Genomic DNA, 23,946 nt, shown 5'->3' with positions numbered 1-23,946 from the left:
AGTATACCTGCACGGAGCCCCCGTGCCTGTCTGAAGCCAGGTGAGAGCTCAAGTAGGAAGAGTTTGTCTGCCGGTGGGGCTGTGCGTCCCATGCTCCTCTACGGTCTGACGCTGCTGTCTGGTTGGTTGGGGAGGCGGGTGGGCGGGGCGAGGTGCAGGTGGGCGGAGCGAGTGAGCGAGTGAGGCAGGCGCCAGTAGGCCATGCAGCGCAACACAGGAAACAAAGAAAGAAAGAAAAACAGGTAAGAGGCAAAGATGGCAAAGCTTAAGTGTGAGAGAGCAACCAGGTCGTAGGAAAAAAGCTGTAAACACACTAAATAAAGCATATTTCAATAAACCATCTTATCAACATCTAGTAAAAGTCATGTCATTTAAAGCCTATAGTGAGTTTGCATGGGGTTACTTAGAGAACTGCATCACAAAGGAGTAAAACAACCAGATTTGTATCATTGTATTTGTATAATATTTCTCTGCCTGGCATAGATTTCTTTTTCCTGGCATAGATTCTTTTCTTTCTTATGATGTCTGATGGATAGATAATTCACTTACCTAGAGAAATGAATTGTTATAAGTCGCTTTGGATAAAGGCGTCTGCTAAATGCCAAACATGTAATGTGAATGTAAATGAGGCAGCTCCCACCTCGTAATGAGCATGTAGCTGTAGAGACTAGTAGGCTGAACAAGGCTGACCTCCTCAAAACAAAGAACGCTTCTTCACTCTACCCCACTCATCAACCCTTCAGCTTCTCTTTCATTTCTCTTCTCTTTCTCCCTCACTCTTAATCCAGTTTTCCTGGGCATTCCTCCTTCCCTCGCCTGATTACATGGCAGTCTCTCCATCCACCCATCCCTCGTTCAATTCATCTCTTTTCCAACAAACATCCCCGATGGAGGTAAAGGTGAGTGGTCTAGAGATTAAGTCTGGGACTCACTGGACATATACATGGAAACACACACACACACACACACGCACACGCACGCACGCACGACCAGGACTCAGACAAGCTTCCCTGCCTGTTGGAAACAACAGCTGAAGGACTTCCAACAGAGGAGGTTATTTTGCAGCTCTCCGGTCGACACTGTCAGACAGAGGTGCAGATGGACATCTCTGTGCCAACAGCAGCTAATCAAAAAGAATCAGATGAGACTACACACTGACTACACACTGAGACTACACACTGAGACTACACACTGAGACTACACACTGACTACACACTGAGACTACACACTGAGACTACACACTGAGACTACACACTGAGACTACACACTGAGACTACACACTGACTACACACTGAGACTACACACTGAGACTACACACTGAGACTACACACTGAGACTACACACTGAGACTACACACTGACTACACACTGAGACTACACACTGAGACTACATACTGAGACTACACACTGAGACTACACACTGAGACTACACACTGAGACTACACACTGACTACACACTGAGACTACACACTGAGACTACACACTGAGACTACACACTGACTACACACTGAGACTACACACTGACTACACACTGAGACTACACACTGAGACTACACACTGACTACACACTGAGACTACACACTGAGACTACACACTGAGACTACACACTGAGACTACACACTGAGACTACACACTGAGACTACACACTGAGACTACATACTGAGACTACACACTGAGACTACACACTGACTACACACTGAGACTACACACTGAGACTACACACTGAGACTACACACTGAGACTACACACTGAGACTACACACTGAGACTACACACTGACTACATACTGAGACTACACACTGAGACTACACACTGACTACACACTGAGACTACACACTGAGACTACACACTGAGACTACACACTGACTACATACTGAGACTACACACTGAGACTACACACTGACTACACACTGAGACTACACACTGAGACTACACACTGAGACTACACACTGAGACTACACACTGAGACTACACACTGAGACTACACACTGAGACTACACACTGAGACTACACACTGAGACTACACACTGACTACACACTGAGACTACACACTGAGACTACACACTGAGACTACACACTGAGACTACACACTGAGACTACACACTGAGACTACACACTGAGACTACACACTGAGACTACACACTGAGACTACACACTGACTACACACTGACTACACACTGACTACACACTGAGACTACACACTGACTACACACTGACTACACACTGAGACTACACACTGAGACTACACACTGAGACTACACACTGAGACTACACACTGAGACTACACACTGAGACTACACACTGACTACACACTGAGACTACACACTGAGACTACACACTGACTACACACTGACTACACACTGACTACACACTGAGACTACATACTGAGACTACACACTGAGACTACACACTGAGACTACACACTGAGACTACACACTGAGACTACACACTGAGACTACACACTGAGACTACACACTGAGACTACACACTGAGACTACACACTGAGACTACATACTGAGACTACACACTGAGACTACACACTGAGACTACACACTGAGACTACACACTGAGACTACACACTGAGACTACACACTGAGACTACACACTGAGACTACACACTGAGACTACACACTGAGACTACACACTGAGACTACATACTGAGACTACACACTGAGACTACATACTGAGAATGTATTTACAGCCTGTAAGATCCCTTTGCTGCATTTTTTCTATGAAGTGGATATGCCAAAAAAAATCATTTGTACTAGAACTAGGGCTCCAACTAATGATTATTTTGTTACTGATTAATCTGTAGATTATTTTAGCGATTAGTCTAAATTATTCATTTACCAAAAAAAAAAACATGCTTTTGAATGCAATGATATTGCTATAAACCTTTTCCAAATGCATTAAAGTGTGGGTAGATGTAATGCTGTCATTCAGTGGTCAGGTCACATACTTTATTTAATATTGAAATTGTCCCTATTGATAATATGACATAGTTAATCATGACACAATCATTTGATGAATGCCTGTAACTGCTGTGGAGTGTGGATGCCTACATACAATACAGGTAAGGGTAAGTACATGCAATTATCCATGTCTTCCTTCTTTTTATCAATTTGTTTTATTGTATTTATTGTCTTATAAGAATAGAACACCCATCAGTTGGCAGTTTTTGCAATATATTCCATAAGTATTTGTCAATTCATGGGTTGAATTTCAGTTTGATTGATGGCCGTTGAAATGTAATTGACCAATGAGGCATGTCTTTTTCTGTGTACTGTTTGCCAAACAGTAATGGCAGCCCAAATAATACCATGCCTATGTGGCAGCCATCTTTGCGGACGTGTAAATGTATGATCTCGGTTTGACAATCCTGTTGTCTGGTTTATATGACTCAGTCAGCACTCCAAAGTAGCAGGGCTTCATTACCAGGCATACAGCTGGAGAACTGCAAGATACCCAGATAATCTTACGGTCGACCAATTGCATGGTCTCTTGAAGTCCACCGCTGTCCTCTCATTGAGTGTTTACATTTATTAGGTGCCATAGTGCGACTCGTGAAATTCTTTAGCTCATTAACTGACTTGGTTTCATGACTTTATTACTTGTCTTATTACTGAACTGTGTGTTAAGGTGAGCTGAGGTGTGAGATGAAGGAGGCTGCAGCATACCTGGTTACGTAAGGGCTGGTGCTGCGAGGGCCGGTCTCTGTTTGCATGGCTCTCTCTAGTGATGGCAGACGCCCCCGAGTCCACGTTGACAGACCCGACTGGTGTTGGCTGGGGGAGAGAGACCGAGAGAGAAAGCCAGGTCAGAGAAGGAAAGCTAAACACATACGCTATGCTAGGTAGTAACACAAGCTAACACTTGTTATAATGTTAATACTAATCAGCATGCAAACACTAAATACAGAGTTATAATAATAATCATAATAATCATAATAATAATCATAATACATTAGACTTATATAGCGCTTTTCTAGACACTCAAAGACGCTTTACAAACTGAAAAGATCGAGTAGTAATAATAAAAAGAAACAAAAGATAAGTAAAAGTAAGTATAGGGGTCTAATACATTTTTTGATTACTAATCTAAGTCTAAGTGTCTTTGTAGGACAATCTACTCTGTATACTGCAATTTGGTTACACCTAGATTTCGGGCGGAGAACGCCAGCGTCCTCTCTCAACCGGCATTTTTTGAAAAGTTCACATTTGTATCAAGGTTTTATGAAAGTCCTTGGTTATAATTTCATAGAGTTCATACAGACATTAGATAGTTTACAGACATTAGATTAGATTACAAATTCAATGACTTTTAAAAAGTAGGTTGTACTCTGGGATATGACATTAAGCCAGGAGGTGACAGCAACTTTTCTATAAAGATATGTGTACTGAGTACTGTACTCTGAGTACTTTAAGCACCTTGTGCGAACCCTGTAAATAGCACACAATGCTTACTAGCATGCTTATGCTAACTAGCATGCCACTATTGGGTGCTTACGATTTGCCTGCCGACCCAGTCGTAAGTGTAGTCAAAGGTGTGTCCTTTGCGCTCTAACAGTTCTGTGAAGAGGGTCCTCAGATACTCATAATCTGGCTTCTCAAAGAAGTCCAGCCTTCGCACATAGCGGAGATACGTGGCCATCTCTTCTATAGAGGGGGAAACAACACACAGTCGGTTAAGCATGGTTCAGGCACATATGAAAACATTACATCCATTTGTTCATACTTTAAGACAGATTGCACAAAGGTAAAGTAGGTAAACTGCCTTTTTTCCCTTCTTTTTTTCTGTTCAATGTGTTTTCTACAATCAGCGAAGAAAAGTTTGTTCTACTCACATTGAGTCCATTTCTCTGTAAAGTCTAGGCTTGTCTGTGTCTACAGTGTAGTGTGCGTGTTGTAGGAAGGTGTGACCGTGGCACAAAGGTCTGCACTAGTTTGAGGGTCAAAAGATATTGGTAGTCAACGCCAGTACCTGGGAAGCTTTCACAGAGGACCTCGACTGGAGTGTTACGCTTGGTATCGCCGATCTTCTGGTAGCGCTCTTTCAGGGTGTCAGCCTATAGGAGGGGAACATGAATGAAGACAGTTTTCCTCCCTCTCCCTCCTTCCTTCATACCATATTTCCTATCCTCTCTAGCTGCCGTTTCACTTTCTTCCCCCACTCACTCGTACTCTTGTGTCTCTATCTCCTTCTCTCCCTTTCCTCTTCATATCACTTTTTCCTCACTCCTCCTCTTTCAGCGACTGACACTGACAATTATTTTCTGTGCAGACATCTGCTCATATCAAGCCTAGCGGTCGTACCTTAAGGCCTTGCCACGGCAGACTGCCCCGTAGGAAGTACATGAACATATGACCCAAGGCTTCCAGGTCATCGCGCCTACTTTGCTCTGAAAAAAAAGAGGGAAGGGTGTCAACTTTGACTGAATTGTGGGTCAGATAATGAAAATAAGGACATTATTTCGAAAGAAGATGACATTCAAACAAGTATGAATCGGAAAATGTGAGGGCATTCTGTAAGGACATTCATTTCTGTAAGTGAACCCCTAGTACCATTCACCTTGGATCAGGCAAGCTGACCGATAAAAGCAGGAAGTGACGTGGTCTTACCTTTCCCCAGGTGGGTGTTGATGGACATGTATCGTGCCGTCCCGGTGAGGCTCTTGTGTTCCCGGTAGGGAATGTGTTTTTTGGTCTCAGGGTCGATGTACTCTTTGGCAAGGCCAAAGTCAATGATGTGGATGATGTGATCCTTCTTCATACCCTGTCTCCCGATTAGGAAGTTCTCAGGCTTCACGTCCCTGTAGATGAGGTTTTTGGAGTGGACGTACTCCATCCGGGAGATCTGAGTGGAGAGGATTATGTGATTATCTAAATGATCACTAAGAACTGATTCATAATGACTTGCCAACTGTCTTTTTTGATTCCTCATTGAAGTATTCTTGACAAAACCAAATATACAGTGCCCTGCGTACGTAATGGGACAGTGAAGCATGTTTTTCTTCATTTGGATCTAGACTTCAAAAGTTTGGATTTGAAATCAAACAATTAATGATTGAGTTAATATATTTGAATATATTATACATACTAGTCCCCCTATTTCTGTGCACCAAAAGTAATGGAGGAATTGGCTTGACAGGTGTTTCTGGTTAATTAGGTTTGTTCCATCGCATAATGTTTTCAAGCATAAGAGAGCTGTCGATGTTTAGTATTGATTCTAGGCTTTGCGTTGGCCTTTGGAGCCTGCTGTTGCTGTCTGTCAATATGAGGACCAAAGGATAACTAGTGGGTTGCACCTTGCAGTGAAGCTAGGTTCGACTGGTGACACATCCTGTGGATGGTAGTCTCTGACACGTTCATGCCTAGCTCCTGGAGAGAGTTCCTGATCCGGGACAGTTTTTTGGGGTGCTTTCTTAATTACGGTGAGCATTCTTAGGTCATTCAACTATATAAGTCTTCCATGGTCTAGCAGGCTGTTTGAGATTACTGAGTTTACCAGTGTTTTTTTTAGGATGTTATAAACTGTTTTCATTGTTTGAGGTGCTTTTCCTTGGAGTTATGCACATAATGTGTAGCGTTAAGTACTTTTACAGACTCTCATCTGTAAGAGAACAATATCACAATATACTCTAAATATCACAATATTTAATAATATAGAATATCGGGCCAACCCTAATATGCACACACACACGCACACACACACACACACACACACACACACACACACACACACACACACACACACACACACACACACACCACACAAAGCTGTTAGCTGTATGCTAACTTACCAACTGAATAGCCATCATTAAGACAGTCTTGAGTGAGAAGGTCCTGTCACACAGGTCAAACAGGTCTTCTAGACTTGGGCCCAGGAGCTCCAACACCATGGCATTGTATTTACCACAGGGGCCGAAGTAGAATACCTGAGGAAGGCCTTCCGCTGAGAGACAGAGAGAGGAGGGGGGTCATTAACAGGGGTGGAATGTTAGCCTATACAGTATTTGAAAATGACAGAAATACATCACATTGGCTTCAAAATTATATTTTGAGATCTGGAATTTTTATTTGATAGCGAATATCATGCGGTACTGGTACATGTGTTATCAGTTCACATGATTCGCCTCTCTTTGTGGTCAAATGTCTCAAACTGAAGCTTTCGATTGGTTCAGTGATGTCGGGGGGGGGCGGGGGGGGAGGGGATTGGACGTATTTCTTGAAGTTAACACCCCTTTTGATTGATTTGTTTGTTTGTGCGATGCCCTGCACTTGACCATGAGCCTCAGATGGCCCAAGCCAACTAAATATCCCGAACAATCTAGGCTTCATAACACAACTGGACCAGGGAGGAGATTTGGTGTCTTACCCAACCCAATTAATAATTGATATGGAAAGGAAAATATATAATTCTGAGTGGATACAGCAGTCGAGATTACAACCTGCTCCACATTCGGCTTCGATAACATCCCCGGTGTGAGGTTTCCTGTACCAGCTGAGCTCAGCTGCAAAGTGAGGCCTTTTCTCACACTCCAAGTTTATGGCAGAGCTTGTGCTTTCATCAACACTGATACCTGCTGAGGGAGTCAGGGTGGATTTCAACTGTCCAACTGTCCTGACCAAGCATATTCTGGGCTTTTCCTGCACAGAGAATCTTTGGCCAGCCTAGTTAAATGTTTTTCGGCCAGCCTAATAGGGTTGGGCAGGTATACGGTAATACCGGGTGAATAAGGTGTCTTATACCGGTTTATTTGTGTGAATACCGTTCATACCATCTCCACCTGTATTTTTCCATTATTAAACACAAACATTTCTTTAATAAACATTGTACAAATTAAACATACACACTCGGGGCATCACAAAGCATGAACAATTATTCTTGACTGAGGACGAGGGGTAGAGGAGGTCACAATGGCGACATGTTCTAGGGTAGTGCAGACATTTTGTCAGCTCCCGGAATAAACTGCTAAAAACCCAAGAGATTAAGTCACCTGGATTCACTCATTTTACTACTAGGTCGTCCCCGGACGAGCCCTCCATCGGTGCTTCCAGTCATCCCGATCTTCCATACATCGGGCTAGCTCGCCGGTAGTTTCCGCTCCTGCATCTTTCTTGAGTACGTCCACGTATGTTATTGTGGGACGCCCTCGTGATGGATGCCCGTGTGTTGGCTCCCACAGAACCAGTTTGCAGGCTGGCAGCTCCTGGTGTCTCTGGCAGTGACCTGCCAGCCTCATTCTCCTGAATGCTATTTTTTCCGCTTATCCTTGGTGACCCCCCCATACAGATGCTTGTTGGTAACTACTGCACGCAGTATTCTGGTGTAAAACCCATCTAGGGACTTCTGCAGGGTAGGCTTCAGGGTCCAGCTTTCACAGACGTATAGGAGAACGGACTCCCGTTGCATAGAAGAAGCTGAGTTTGATTTGTCGTGGGAGGTTGGAGTGCCACACACTGGCCATGTCGTTCAGGGCCCTCCATGCAAGCGCCTTCCTCACTTTAAGGTCTTGCTCGGACGAGTTGACCCATGAGCCCAGGTATTTGAAGTCTTTGACTTCCTTCAGAGCAATGCCTCCTGTTGTTATTAGAGGTGGATGGTCCGGGAGGATGTTATAGGTGATTACCTCGGTTTTCTTGGCATTTAGCCGACGGCCAACCTTGGCACACTCTGTCTCCACTCTGCAAAAGAGCTCCTGTGCTTTCTCTAAGTGGTCTCCGAGGAGGCTGATGTCGTCCACGTAGTCCAGGTCCGTTAGGACTACGGCGAGGTGTCGTCTTGACCTCCTAGGTGTTCCTAGATGAATTCTATTGTATAATAAAACATTACAAAACACCAGAATTCTCTCTGTCACATAGAACAGGAATACTTAACATTTAGCCAGGTGCATCTGTAGTAAATAGATTTTACATTCAACCTAACTCTAACATTAAGCCTAAACAAACCCTTTCCATCTCGTTTCAGAAACTGTCAGAATGATGCAAAGAGCTGATGAAATTTGAGCAAGGCCTATGAGTTAATGTACTGCATATTTTTAATGCTTTGGAGCCAAACAAACTGAGTCAAAAGAGCAACATTTAGATATCCCCAGAGAACCCATTAAACCATTTACCCACCCACATTAAAAGGACAGGCCTGTGTTACCAAGCTAGGCATCAATAATGGCAGCACTATCGGTACCTACATCACTCCTGTCCTCCACTCTCTCTACTGGCTCCCCACCAAAGAACGTATCAAATTCAAAGTACTCCTCCTCACATACAAATCCCTCCATAGCTTGCCCCCCCCCCCTTACCTGACTGACCTCCTTCTCCCCCATCGCCCTACCCGTACCCTCCGATCCTAATCCACTGTTCCCCTCACTGTCCCACCCTCTAAACTCAAAGGCTTCGGAGACCGTGCTTTGTCACGAGCTGCAGCCCGCCTCTGGAACTCTCTCCCTCAACCACTCAGAGACTTCACCCTCACTCTCCACTTTGAAATCCCACCTCAAAACCTACCTGTTCTCTCATGCATAGCCTTCCCTACCCCTAACCATCTCCCCTAACCCTGCCACCCACCTCCCTCCCTGGACATTGCTGTGTTAATTGTTCCCTGTGCCTGTTCGTTAACTCTGTGTTCTACGTGCTAATGTTATCTGTTGCTTTTTGTTTCTGTGTCTTCTGTTTTTCCCATATTGTCAGCGTCTTTGAGCCCCGGAAAAGCACAATATATAAATACAACAAATTATTATTATTATTATTTAGTGAATTTAGTGTCAAAGTTTTAAGTTCTCTGGTGTGTTTGTCTACTGTATCACACCAGCCGTGCAAGCACCAATAGACTGCACTTCCTGTGTCTTTCCACCAAAAGGGAGAAAAGGATCAACACTACTCATGATTACAGTTTACAAACAAGTTTCCATCCTTTAAGAAAAGTTACACCTTCCCACATCATAGTTTTAAGGTTGGCCTAAGGCTAAATGGGAAAGACAAACTGACATTTCCAGTGCTCTGTCTCAGCTGCGACTTCAGAGAGACGTCATAGCAGCATGACACCCCTCGCTGAGATCCGGCAGGTGTCTCATCAACACCACAGGGTCAGTGCCGCTTTTTGCGCCTGAGCCTGAGAAACAAGCTGAGCTACACAATTGTGTGAGTAAAGCACAGATGTGTGTGTGTGTGTGTGTAAGAGAGAGAGAATGTGTGTGTGTGTGTGTTGAGAGTGAGAGAGAGAGAGAGATATCTAGTGCATTGCAACGAGTAAACCACAACATTGGTGAACAAAACTAAACTTAACACTGCCGTTTCCCGGTGAGCTGACAGTCTTGTGGTAATCTTCAGTAACTTGAAGACAAGGGATGTTCTGCCTCAAAACTATTTTAGATAGGCTAACCATTTCATGCACATTTTATACACTTTGTTCCTTGGTTAACAACACTTGCTTTGTGCATCCGTTATCAGTGCTTTAGTAAAATATTTTGTATGATATTTTGCTGTACGTTTGAAGTGGACCTAACTGCATCTATTTTTATTTAAAGATTAAAAAAAAAAATATTTCCAATTGAGGTTTTGCTTCTCTATATTCACTATTTATATTGTATGTTTGTGTATATGTAAGGAGGTGTCAATTTGTCTGTTATGCTTACCAATAAAAAAGGTGAAAGAGAGAGAGAGAGAGAGAGAGAGAGAGAGAGAGAGAGAGAGAGAGAGAGAAGGGAGAGAGAGAGAGAGAAGGGAGAGATGGAGAGAGATGGTAAGAGATGATATAGAGAGACAGAAAGACAATGTGTGAGTGAAAGATATGAAGAGGAAAGACAGGGGGAGAGAGGGGGGAAGGGAGGGGTATCATAGTGGAGGGTTTACCTGTGCTGCCTAACGTTTTGTAAAAGCGGTACTCCAGATGCAGCTGTGGCGCCCGTGACTTTATTGGTTCCTGGAGGAGGAAGACACAAAGGAACACTTCAGCCAGAGGAGGTCTTTTCATTTACTTCACTACACACACAATGAGACACTTGAGGTGAATATTCAACCAATTCAAATGTATTCATGAAACAGAATTATCAATCAAATTAATTACAAAATCGCAATTACCAGTAAGAGCAGCACTGAATTAACTGAGTTGCTAAACCACTTAATGATTCTCATACATTTATATTAATCTGTCATTATTCAGCAATTTTTTTCTTCTCCTGATTATTAAAATGGTTCATGAGCTAATGCTCTTGTAAGGGACCTTAAGAACAACCATAATAATATTATAATATGTCATATTATAATATTATTGCGTGTAAAAAGAAAGAAATCGAACACATAAAATAAATTCAAATTTGAAGTCAGGAAAAAGCTCCAATATGGAAAGTATAGAGATATGCAGCACTACTTACCAATTTTATTGCAACATATTCATTGGTGTAGAGGTTTTTACCTGGAACAGTAGAAGCAAGAGGCAAAGATGTGATTCTATCAGACACAAGGTGGCACACAGATTAGCCTAACTCAGATGGTCTGACAGTCAGAGGTACTTCAACAACAGCTCTTTAGTCTGGTGTCATAAGCACAGCCACCAAATAATCCTTCAAACACAGCTCTCTAAAGCAAAGGCTTCACAAATATCAGCGGGCTAGACAAACAATCATCAAACCCCGACCAAGGTAACGATTTGAGTGTCTACATATGTGAAAACAGTGATTATACGTTCTGTAGTGAAAAGGTCCTAAGAAAATGACCTCCTCCATTATGTCACCTGGGTTCCTAAAACAAAGGATCTATGATTTCTAAAACTACAGTGACAAGCTTTTTTTTTTTCTAATACCTTTTCTTAGAAGCTTTGGTGCATTCAAGTGCTCCTTGGAAACTTGGACCTTCAACAAGATTTATCATAGGATGTTGCATATAGAGCTCCCTATTGGCTAATTCTGAGATAGCTCAGAGTGGGTAACTCTGTGGTAAACAAGTTGGAAATGTCCACGTTTCCAATTTCCTAGCAGCACTTGAATGCAGCATTAGAGGGTCAGGCAGTTGGAAAGTATAGGAAGGACGAAGCATTTTGTCTTCTTTTAGCTTTATACTCAGTTTGGATTTTAAGCTATATCTAAAATAGTTTTGACAAGCTAGCCATTTTATTTACGTATTTATTTTATTTATATATAAAATGGCCATGTATAGCTGCCGCTAGAACTGGCTAACTTGTCTCTAAATAAAATATATATATGGCATTTAGCTAACGCTTTTATACAAAGCAACAGTGAGCGCATATATTTTTCAGTATATATGGCCCCAGCGGGAATCGAACCCACAAGTTAGTGCCATGCTCTACCAACTGAGCCACAGAGGACACATAACATCTCTTTCCCCTCTGGTCACGCAAACTCTCCTCTTGAAATCACTCTGGTACATGGTTATATTTGTCCAGAGCCGTTTTCCAGACCTGTATGCTTCTGTAGGGATTTTTAAGCATCGCAATTGTAACCTGTTACCTGACCATCCTTTTTGAGGATAACCCACGGTTTGCACGTTGCCGTGACGCCTGTGTAGTAGGCAGGTGATGTTTTCTGCGGATTGTATTCTGTGACACATTCACGCCTACCTCCTGGAGTAGGGATGCACCGAATAACACCTCATTTTGTGCCAGGAAAAACCCTGAGTAGACGTTTTTTGATCAAACAGTGCAATGCTGTTCTTATTTATTTCCAGTTATTGTGCTTTGTTGGTATAGCCTAATGTCTCCTGGAATGTTCAATAAAAGTGATCAATAAAAGTTTTCACCATTTTTTTTTATTTGAAAAGCATGAATAAAAAGCTAAATTGATTTAATTTATGCCCAAAAAATAAATAGTGAAAATACTGCCGGTACGCATTCGGTATTCGGGCAAATGTTTCCTTAAATTATGCTTCTTCCAAGAATTTTCAGTTCGGTGCGTCCCTACTGGAGAGTGTTCCTGATGCGTGTTTTCTTAAAGGCTGATCTTAAAGTCTTCCTGGGACTTCCAGGCTGTCTGTGATTGTTGAGCTCACCAGTGCGTTTTTACTTTTTAAGAACGCACTGGTGAACGCACTAGCCTAGCCTCATCAACAAGGCCCGGGACCCCACTGACACAGACTCTTACCCCGCCCCCATAGACACAATTTACTATATTGTAAATATTCATTCATATCTTATTTAATTTTATACAGTAATAGTTTTTTGTACTACTTGCTTTTTAATTCTTCTTCTTCTTATTATTATTATGTTGTCTGTATGCACCAACAACCACAGCAAATTCCTTGTATGTGAAAACTACTTGGCGAATAAAGTCATTCTGATTCTGATCATGTTCCAGACTGTTGTTCTTGGTAAGTCTAGTTTCTGATAGATTTTTTGATATTTCAAGAAGAGGTCCTTAGAAAATGATGACATCATAGGGGGCACACATTTTGCGGCTGTAGTTTTTTGAAAACCACAAGTCAGAACTAATCATAATGAATATTTGAAATACAGCAGTAAAATAATGTAATCAAAAAACTATAAATTATTCATTTCATCGGCATCAAATTATTTACATTTCGATTACGCCTATTTGCTCATTCAGCTCACCCAAGCTAAGCCACAGTGTATACTACTTTCAGTGGACAGCAACCAGAGATACTAAAGGAATATTGAAGTACTTTATTATTTTTAATAACATTATACAGGCACTTTAAACCTGCAGCTTTTCTACAGCAGAACAGTACATGTCGCTTTGCTGTCTGGATAAAATGGAACAGGTTATGGGCTTAAAATATTATTACAAACTTAATTACATTATTTCATCCTGCCTGAAATATGGTGACAATAACAGCATAGAAAAAATAAGCTCTCACACTCTTTATCACGTTTATTTAAGCCTTTAAGTCACGAGGTGTTAGTAATGAGATGCCGTTGCTGTGGGAGAGGATACAGCTCTCAAATGATCGATAGTGAATATAAAATACATCTTAGCCACCTCTGTTATCTGTTAATTCTGGTGCCAACAGAATTCAGAGAGTAACTGGGTCCTGAGCTCATTGTGATATGGATAGGCTAATTCATCTTACGCCAAGACTTCACTGCAAACATGGCTCGTCAGTTCTGACAGCATAGCTTTTGGGATGCACACTAGAAGCGTATCAGGGTTCATCTCAAGTTCTTGGCAGTCGATTTGTTGATGGTTGCTCGGGGCGATTCATTTATTTGTTGGAATTAGACTAATTTACAGAGGGTTTGTTTCGACTGCAGCCAGAGACAGATACAGAAGACTTACAGTGGAGCTTTGCTGTAGCTCAAACTTCATGTTTACACCAAGTCAAGATTATATATAGAAGAGATTATAAGTAGAGTTTGCCCAGCTACGCATCATAGGAAACCTGACAGGGAGGGTGATGATCGGGAACTATCTTTAAATGACTGGGTGATTAAGAATCTTTCATCAACTTTTTACATTACAGGGAAACATTTCAACATTGAAGAAATTGGAAGATAACCTGAAAGAAAAACTGAACCGTTCTTTTTTGGAGCTCTGCCGAAGAAATGTACTTGATTGGTTTAACGCAAGGCGTTTCCACACTTTTTTCTGTGTTTTTTTTATGAGTGGGGCAGTCCCACTCATATCTTTAATTTTTTTGGGACAGATATAGTGAAGACAGACAGGAAAGTAAGGAGAAGAAGGGAGACAGGGCATGTCAGCAGGGCATGAGCCAGATTCAAACCTGTGCCAACATGGGCATATGTGCACTGTAGACCGCGGTGCTAGACCACTGGACCACCCCAGGCTACGGGTTTCCACACCTTTGAAGCTACTTTGTGAAAAGGATTTCCCCAGGCTTCCCGAACTAGGAAAGTCTGGCTTCAACTAGGTTAAATAATTACTAATAGTCAAAAGAAGACACTTATTGAGAATAATGGATCAAAATAATAATAATGGGCAGCAATTGTCGCCCGTCAGGGATAATCCCTCATACTACCAGTACCTTTAAACATGTGGAAGTTTAACTATGGACTGACTTATACAGCGCCTTATTCCAAAGCTCTTTACAACGGCCTCTCATTTACATTTACATTTTTGGCATTTAGCAGACGCCTTATTCCAAAGCGACTTACAATCAATACATTTGAATACTAAGCATGTGAATCAGCAGTCCACTATTCGTTGCAGGAAGAGTACTCTAGCTCGGGCCCGGGGCCACTGATAGAAGGAAAAACCTTCTCCCTATTATCGCCTTCTACTAAAACTTTTTTTTTTTTTACTGGAGAAACTGAGAAACAGTACAAGGGGGGCAGTAGAAGTTCTTAGGGACACAGTAGAGGGGAAAGCGGGTGTCTTTATGAGACGTAGTGGTGAGGGTCAGAAGATGTCTCAGGAGGAGCAGTTAAGATGTAACCTGAAGAGACGGGTCTTCAGTCTACGACGGAAGATGGGTAGTGACTCTGCCGTTCTGACGGCCGTGGGGAGCTCATTCCACCAGCGGGGAGCCAGTGTTGTGAAGAGACGTGATCGGGCAGCCCGACTGCTGTGTAGAGGAGGTGGGGCCAGTCGGCCAGCCGAGGTGGAGGAACGGAGTGAGCGGGCAGGGGTTTGGGGGGTTACCATTTCCTTCAGGTAGGCAGGGGCTGTCCCTTTAGCTGCCTGGTATGCAAGCACCAGGGTCTTGAATCTGATGCGAGCTGCTATCGGGAGCCAGTGCAGGGTGCGAAGGAGAGGGGTGACATGCGAGTATTTGGGGAGGTTGAATACCAGCCGGGCAGCAGCATTCTGGATGAGCTGCAGAGGTCTAATGGCTGAAGCGGGGAGCCCAGCCAGGAGTACATTGCAGTAATCCAGGCGGGAGATGACCAGTGCCTGGGTCAAGAGTTGCGCTGCCTCTCTGGTAAGGAATGGTCGTATCCTTCTGATGTTGTAGAGGAGGAATCTGCAGGAGCGAGCCGTTGCTGCAATGTTCTCCGCACAGGATAGTCGGTTATCCAGGATCACTCCAAGGTTCTTGGCTGTCAGGGAGGGGGTTACAGTAGAGTTCTCCACTGTGATGGAGAAGTCTTGGAGAGGGCAGGCTTTCCCGGGGATGAAGAGGAGCTCGGTCTTGTTAAGATTGAGCTTGAGATGGTGGTCAGCCATCCAAGTTGAAATGTCAGCGAGACATGCTGAGATACGGGTTGCCACGTGTACATCAGACGGGGGGAAGGACAGGAAGAGTTGAGTGTCGTCTGCGTAGCTGTGGTAGGAGAGCCCATGTGAAGAGATTACCGAGCCAAGAGACTTGGTGTAGAGGGAGAAGAGTAGGGGCCCTAGGACGGAACCCTGGGGAACTCCAGTGGAGAGGGTTCGTGGAGAAGATAGCGATTCTCTCCAGGTCACCTGGTAGGAGCGGCCCGCCAGGTAGGAAGAAAACCAGGAGTGTGCGGTGCCAGAGATGCCCAGGTCTGAGAGGATGGAGAGAAGGATCTGGTGATTGACTGTGTCGAAGGCAGCAGACAGGTCAAGGAGAATGAGAACAGAGGAGAGGGAGGAAGCTTGGGCAGAGTGGAGGGCTTCCGTGACAGCAAGGAGCGCAGTCTCAGTGGAATGCCCAGCCTTGAAGCCGGATTGATGGGGGTCTAAGTGATCCATCTTCCGGAGATAGTCAGTCAGTTGTTTAGATGCCGCGCGTTCAAGGGTTTTGGAAGGGAAGGAGAGAAGGGATACCGGTCTGTAATTGTGGACAAGGGTAGGTTTCTTGAGGAGAGGCTTGACTCTGGCTATTTTGAAGGCCGCTGGGACAGATCCAGTGGATAGGGAGGAGTTGATTAGGGTGGTAAGGTAAGGAAGGATGTCGGCGGAAATGGATTGGAGAAGAGGGGAGGGGATGGGGTCAAGAGGGCATGTGGTTGCCCGCTTTGATGTGATAAGTGTGAGAATCTCATCGGGGGAGAGGGGGGAAAAAGATGACAATCCAGAGATCGAGTGTCGAGGGGAGAGTTTGGAAGGGGTGTTAGCATTGTTAATGGGAACAGTGTTAGCATTGTTAGTGGGAGGAGGGAGCGGTGGGGGGAGAAAGGTGCTGCTGATGTCGTCCACCTTTTTTTCAAAGTAGGTGACAAAGTCATCGGCGGACAGGGAGGAAGGAGGAGGGGGAGGAGGTGGATTAAGGAGTGAAGAGAAAGTGGAGAACAGTTTTCTAGGATTAGAGGCAGAAGAATGCATTTTTGAATGATAGTAGGATGTTTTAGCAGCTGATGCCGAGGAGGCGTAGTTGGCAAGGAGAGAGTGATAGAGGTTAAGGTCATCAGAAAGGCCAGTTTTTCTCCATTTCCTCTCAGCTGCTCTGAGCTCTAGTCTACAAGCATGTAGCGTTTCAGAGAGCCAGGGAGCTCGAGGAGAGGATCGAGCTGGCTTCAAGGTTAGTGGACAGAGGGTGTCGAAGGATGAGGTGAGAGCGGACAGGAGGGTTGAGGATGCCGCATCAGTGGATAGAAGGGAGAAGGATTCGACAGAGGGTAGGGAGGCTAGGACAGAAGAAGAGAGGGCGCTGGGGGACAGGGTACGTAGGTTACGACGAGAGGGTCTTAAGTGGTTAGAGGCTGAGAGGGAAGAGGAAGTTTTGAGGGGAAGGGAGAAGGATATAAAGTGGTGATCAGAAACTGGAAGAGGGGTAACGGTAAGGTTGGAGGTGTGGGAAGATCTGGTGAAGACAAGGTCGAGCTGATTGCCTGCCTTATGAGTCGGAGGAGAGGGGGACAGGGTAAGGCCGAAGGAGAGGAGAAGGTCAAGTACTCCAGATGAGAGAAGCTTCTCAGATTGGAAATTGAAGTCACCTAGTAGTACGAGCGGAGTGCCATCATCAGGGAAAGAGCTGAGAAGGCCATCCATCTCGCCTAGGAAGTCACCGAGTTGGCCTGGGGGGCGATAGATGACAACAATGTGGAGTTTGACCGGGGAAGAGACAAAAGCAGCATGAAATTCAAAGGAGGATGTAGACAAGTGTGCCAGGGGAAGGACAGTGTGTGACCACTTGGGAGAGATGAGGAGTCCTGTGCCTCCCCCTCGACCAGAGGGTCTAGGGGAATGAGAAAAGGAGTAGGCGGCAGAGAGGGCTGGCGGTGTAGCTGTGTTTTCTGGTGTGATCCAGGTTTCAGTGAGAGCAAGGAAATTGAGGGCCATAAGAGATGCATAGGCTGAGATAGCGTCAGCTTTCCGGACCGCCGACTGGCAATTCCAGAGACCGCCTGCGGCGATAAAGTCATGGTCAGTAGAAAGATGTGGGTAGATGAGATTGGAAGGTTTGCGAGGGGGGATGTAGCATCTAGGTGTCCTCCTGAGTGTCAGAAGAACAGGGATAGGGAGAAAGCACATTGTGGCAAAAGTATGTAGAGGGGAAGAGGGCTAAGGAACCAACAGAACTAGGAGTAGCTAAGCGCACTCAGTAGACCGGAGTGACTTGAGAAGACAGCAGCAACACTACAAACAACTGGAAGAGAAGGTACTTAGTACCCTGGCTTCCGGCTTCCTCTCAGGCCTTCCTCGATGGACTCCCACAGATAGACTCCCTTGTCTTGTTGTCACGAGTCTTGACTCCCACAGATAGACTCCCTTGTCTTGTTGTCACGAGTCTTAGGCTATGTCCACACCAATACGTTTTTTTGATAAACGTTTTTTGTATATAAAAATATCACCTTCCAGACGAGCACGTTTATACAATATCTGCATCCAGATGCATACGTATGAACGCAATATAAACGCTGTCATTGAGCATTCCACACCAGTAGTCGGCGATATAATTTTAACCCCATAGCTCCGCTGGCCAATCAGACGCCAGGAAAAGCTAAAGTGGTTCTTCCGCGTTACATCCGCGAAATACAAAATTCCAATCGTAAACAACATGCCGCCTCGGGGAGCAAAGGAGTCGTTCATTTGGACAGACAGTGAAGTAGAAGTATTGTTGAGTTTAACTATTGAGTACAAAGTACAAAAAACATATGCAACCATTGACTGGGAGTCTTGCCATTTTCGCAGTGTTTGAAACTTTTTGTTGGACAGCTCCTATGTTTGTAAATCCGTCAAGATGACATGTTATTTATTTTCTTACAATATTTTGTATGCACTGCAACATTACCCAGTGAAAAAACAAAATAAACATTCTTTATTGTACCTTTGAATTGTATGTCGTAATTATTATGTCGCAAATAATAAACAAAAATGTCTTCACTTACAGAAATAAGAGTGTGTAATAATCTACTGTGGCTCTCTACATTGTCTTTCTCTTATGCACCTCTCCTAGTAAGTAATGGCAAAAGCCCCCAAAAAAGAATAGCAATGAACAATTTACATAAACACAGAACAGGACTTCTGTATAATATCTTCACTTACAGAAAAGACTAATCTAATGTTCTCTTAAGTGTCTTTCTCCTATGCAACTGTCCTAGTAAGTGTCATAGTGTTGTAGTGTAGTACTGGTGTAATGTAGCGTTGCAGTGTAATGTTGTGTAGTGTTGTATTGTATTGTAATGTAGTGAAGTGATGTACTGATTGACAGTGCATCTGTCTAGTGTAGGTCTGGCACTATGTGCAGTAGGAGGTTCTAATGTGAAGTCAGGAGTGAGGTGTGTGTGTGTGCTGGGAGGTCATGGTGTGTGTAGCTCCCCCGGTTAAGAATTACGAGCACAGGGTGTCCTTTGCATACAGGCATTTATTTATTTCCATTTGTCCATTTGTTGCTGTCTGTGGTAGTAGAGGAGCAACAGTACATTTTGCTGTAAAAGCCCAATCAAGCTCAACAGCTTCTGCAGCACGAACGCAACAACCCTGTAAGGCGCCATTGTTGTTGTTGTTGTTGGCTGGGTTAGCGCATGCGGGTTACAGAAAACAGCTGCACTGCGCATCATCTACGCGCATGATGACGTGACGAATACAAAACAAACGTCTATCTCGTCCAGACGTCAAAAAATATACAGCGTTTTTTAAGGATCTTCACTCTGGCAGGCGTTTTTAAACATCTTCGTTTTCAGAGGGCAAAAACTCGTTTGCGTCTGGACGAACCCCCCAAAACGAATAGAAAAGTCCACGTTTGTCAAAAAAACGTATAGGTCTGGACAGGGCCTTAGTGTCAGTGTCGCTCTCAGACAGGCCAGATATTATGGAGACTCAGTAATTGCTACCAACTTGCAGGCTTGTAGCCCCTCCCACTAACGACCACTAATGCCAACGACTGACAGGTGTTCTCCCTAGTCGCATGTATGAGGCAAATGTCCCCTGGTGTCTTCCAGATATACAGGACAGAGGCTCCTCCTACTTGCAGATTAGCACCTACTTGTCTCAGGGGGGCTACTGGGGCTACTGGTTTCACTAGAGTGCCAGGCTTTGTCTTTTAAAATAGACAGTTACAACACTATCACTTACTACACAACTTACAACGTTAAACTATTAAACTTCATATATCTCATTCACCCATTCGCACACACATTGACACACCAATGCCGGCAAGCTGCCATGCAAGGTGCAAGCCGCTCATTGGGAGCAATTTGGGGATCAGTGTCTTGCCCACGGACACCTCGACATGTGGCCACCCGGGGTTCGACCGGCGATCTGCCGACCTTGCGATCATTAGACGCCGGCTCTACCTCCTGAGCCACAGCCGCCCCAGCCGCACTTTAACTAGTGTCACATTACTAAATTCTGCAAGCTATATTCCCCAAAACATCGAATGACTAATGTTGCAAACATACAAAAAGGTTTGCAGTGACATAAATAAATGCATGAAGGCAACTGCAAGACAATACATGAAGGTAGGAAATGATGGTCATGGCGGTTGGTTGCGAGAGATAAAGGAGATTAGAGGCCTAGTTATTTAGCTGATGCAAAATGATGCACATTTTTGAAGAATGAATCTTTGAGTATCAGTATTTCCCATACATAGACGCAGTGGTGTGCCGTCAGGGCCAGCAAGGCCTTCTCTGCTGGCCTAAACATCATCAGAATATACATTTAATTTTTATATTTTTTTTCTACAAATATGTATTAAATTATTCCCGTAGTCTATTCTCTTCATTTCATAGCTTTCCTCTTGGTTGCGCTGCTTCCAGACATTTGGAGGGCTGGCCTTTAGCTTTTATCCAATAAAATTCAGCCATAATGTGTTGCCAGGGTACCAAGAAATCTGCCCGCCTGCAGATTCAACAGTGGCGCGAGTACAGATTGTAATTTAAAGTGAGTGAGAAAAGAGCTGTGGCGTGCCGTGGTCAGATCTCGAGTTGGCGAGCAAATCCAAGCAAATCCGACGAAGGGGCCTTCTGGATGGCGGAGCACCTGATCAGCACCTGCACGTCTTTTGATTGGATACAAACTATTGGGAGGCGGAGCTAACACACTGAAACTTGATCTCGCTAATTTGTGTAGATGGAAGCTGTTGTTCTACAAGCCGAACCCCGACGTTAGCGACGCTATCCATGTAAAAGGACTTATTGGTGGAACTGATCAACTGTACAACAGAGTCATTGAAGTCTTCTTGAGGAAAGAAAGGAGGATGGATTTTGTGTTCAAATAATCAGTTGTTTTGGTGAGTACAAAGCATTTAATGTTTTCTGCAAGAGATGTAGACATACGGAGCGACCCTGGGGTTCGTAGATAGAGTGTGTGGTGGTGCGGTGCACTGGCTCAGCTGTGTGAGTAAGTGGGGCTTCAATGCGATCTTTTAACCACTTCCCGGGCTGCTACCATGGAAAACGACACACCCCCGTGACCGTATGAACACGAGGAAGATAACCGGCCTTAAATGGAACCTCGATACGGTTCTCCTATCGAGATCGACAGACCGCAAAGTTCGGGAAATAACTGATGCTTTCGTTTTCATGCAATGAATTGAATACACCCAGACTAGGTGCCGCTATAATAACAATGGCAACGCCCGGTTATACTGCGTTTCTGTCTAAATGTATAGTTTCTAGAGCCATGGCGTGTCATAATGATGGTATTAAGAGGTGGAATAATTCAGGTAGGACATCACTGAAGGCCTAGGTATGAAATGCACCGCCCGCCACTGCATAGACGAGACTGTGGTGGACCGCCATAGTCTAATGTGTCCCGCCATAGTCTCAAAACAAACCCAAAGTATTTTTGCAGGTTTTCTTTGGGCACATTTTCCAGCGCTGCTCGCACTAAGTGGCCCACCCCCCACAGTCTCACAAAATCCTGTGGGAAACACTTAGCTTAGTTCTTTTACCCCATCAGTACCCAAACATATATTAGTTATACTCTTTTGTTTATAATGTAACTGTAAACAAACACTGTAGAGCTTCAAAACATGGGTAAAAATCATGGATGGTCAGTCCTTGTATCCATAGCTCTGTCTATGTATTTGAGCGTGGTTACATTTCTCCAGTACCATCCCATAGCTGTTTACAAAATAACGTGGCAGGGAGTACCCTTTGTTATACATCCTAGATTGCCCCTTTAAATCGTTGAACCTCAAACCTTCATTTTACTGTTTTTAAAGAAACAAAAAACAAAGAAAAGAATGAGCCTTTGCCATACTTAACACAACTAAATCCAAATGTTGAAAGAGGACAAGCACACAGGTGACATTATTACCTAGCTTCAGCTCTCCAAAGTTACCACAACCGATCTTCTTGCCGACACGGAAATTGGGCCCCACCATGAGCACTCCAGAGGAGCCTGAGGAGCCAGAGGGACGGGAGTGTCCACTGCGCCCCTGACCCGTCTTACTGCTGCGTGCTGGCCGCTCTCCCTCCTTCTCCCGTGGGTTCTCCATGGCTCAGGGCGCCCCCTGAAGGACCGGAGGCCCAGGGGAAGGGGTTGGTATGCACCCTGGTAGGGGTTGACGGCTGCTCTTCGTCTGGGTAGAGGGGCCAGGGCACCTGCCTCTGCCCCGCCCTGTCACTGCAACCTCCACATCTGAGATGGGGAGCAGAAGCTCTCACAGGAAACCTGGACAAAAGAGGAAAAGGAGATATAATTATTATATAATTAGGGTTGAATAATTAGGGTTTCTGTTAGCCGGATTTAATGCTTCGATAAAAATCGTGCTGGTGATATTGACTGATAAGATCAGCCTATCCTGTAGAATATAGCCTAATTCTTCACACTGTTGAAGATGAAAAAAGTACTGACAAACACAACCCAATAACTACTCAATACCTGCTCAATGTAGGCACACCATCACACATTTGAATGAATCACATTTTCAATGTCAAAATGATATTTTCTTGGCGTTTAGTATGGTGCCCAATGACAGAACATAGTAAAATCTTGTGGGATCATGGTGCGGTTGAAATCTAGGCCGTGGCTACACAACGTCACATTTTACATTAATATTTTTGGGCATTTAGCAGACGCCTTTATCCAAAGCGACTTTTGTCCAAAGCAACATTTGTCTAAGTAAATGAATCATCTATCCATCAGTCATCGCGAGAAAAAGTAATCTATGCCACAGAACAACTGGAGGCACCTCTCAGGCCTATTTTTCTGGGAGCCTTACTGCCGCTCCAGTTCTCTTACAGAGATTGTAATCTTCATTACATGCTTCATTAAGGATGCACGGTATGTTGGTAATTAATGGCCGAGAGTGAGTATGCGCTATATGCGCATGTCCAAGATGGCGCCGCCCATGGCAGCTGTGGTACTATGGAGTGTTGTTTGGTGTGTTTGTATGTCTGGATTTGTGGTCTGTGACATCTCTTATACAAGAGAAGAACTCTTAGGTCTCAGGGATTCCACCCCCTTGGACATTGCCCCTATTTTTCTCACCCGATCTACGGAAGTGCTGGATATCCTGATCCGAGGAACCGCAATCTTCACCCAGGCTGTGAGGTGGCTGAGACGACAGCGGGGGAAGAGAGCTGGGGCTCTCGCTAGACTCAGAAGACGCGGTTCCCGCACTCCACTCCCAGGAATATTTCTAGCCAACGTGAACTCCTTATGTAATAAAATGGACGAACTCCGGTGCCTGGTAGCGAAAAGCAAGGACTACAACTCTTCAGCAGCT

The 23,946-nt window shown here is 44.3% G+C and overlaps 1 protein-coding gene across 3 annotated transcripts in view; it reads right to left on the bottom strand.

Moving 5' to 3' along the window:
* The window catches only part of LOC308170555 (casein kinase I-like), a gene marked incomplete at both ends in the record, with an annotated part of 28,086 nt that extends 5,373 nt beyond the window's left edge, over window positions 1-22,713 (bottom strand). For 2 of the 3 annotated variants that reach the window (XM_080545353.1, XM_080545354.1), the window contains 10 exons: window positions 8-118; window positions 3,676-3,783; window positions 4,505-4,653; window positions 4,979-5,063; window positions 5,311-5,396; window positions 5,617-5,851; window positions 6,798-6,949; window positions 10,846-10,915; window positions 11,367-11,407; window positions 22,533-22,713. In XM_080545353.1, the coding sequence (XP_080401479.1) occupies window positions 8-118; window positions 3,676-3,783; window positions 4,505-4,653; window positions 4,979-5,063; window positions 5,311-5,396; window positions 5,617-5,851; window positions 6,798-6,949; window positions 10,846-10,915; window positions 11,367-11,407; window positions 22,533-22,713 (1,218 nt within the window). The remainder of the gene's footprint in view (window positions 1-7; window positions 119-3,675; window positions 3,784-4,504; window positions 4,654-4,978; window positions 5,064-5,310; window positions 5,397-5,616; window positions 5,852-6,797; window positions 6,950-10,845; window positions 10,916-11,366; window positions 11,408-22,532) is intronic. The other variant, XM_080545355.1, reaches the window with a different exon arrangement.
* Window positions 22,714-23,946: the final 1,233 nt, after the last annotated feature.

Source organism: Nansenia antarctica (assembly GCF_963989245.1).
Source record: "Nansenia antarctica genome assembly, chromosome: 14".
In the NCBI taxonomy this organism is placed as follows: Eukaryota; Metazoa; Chordata; class Actinopteri; order Argentiniformes; family Microstomatidae; genus Nansenia; species Nansenia antarctica.
This window is presented reverse-complemented; position numbering and strand designations above follow the sequence as displayed.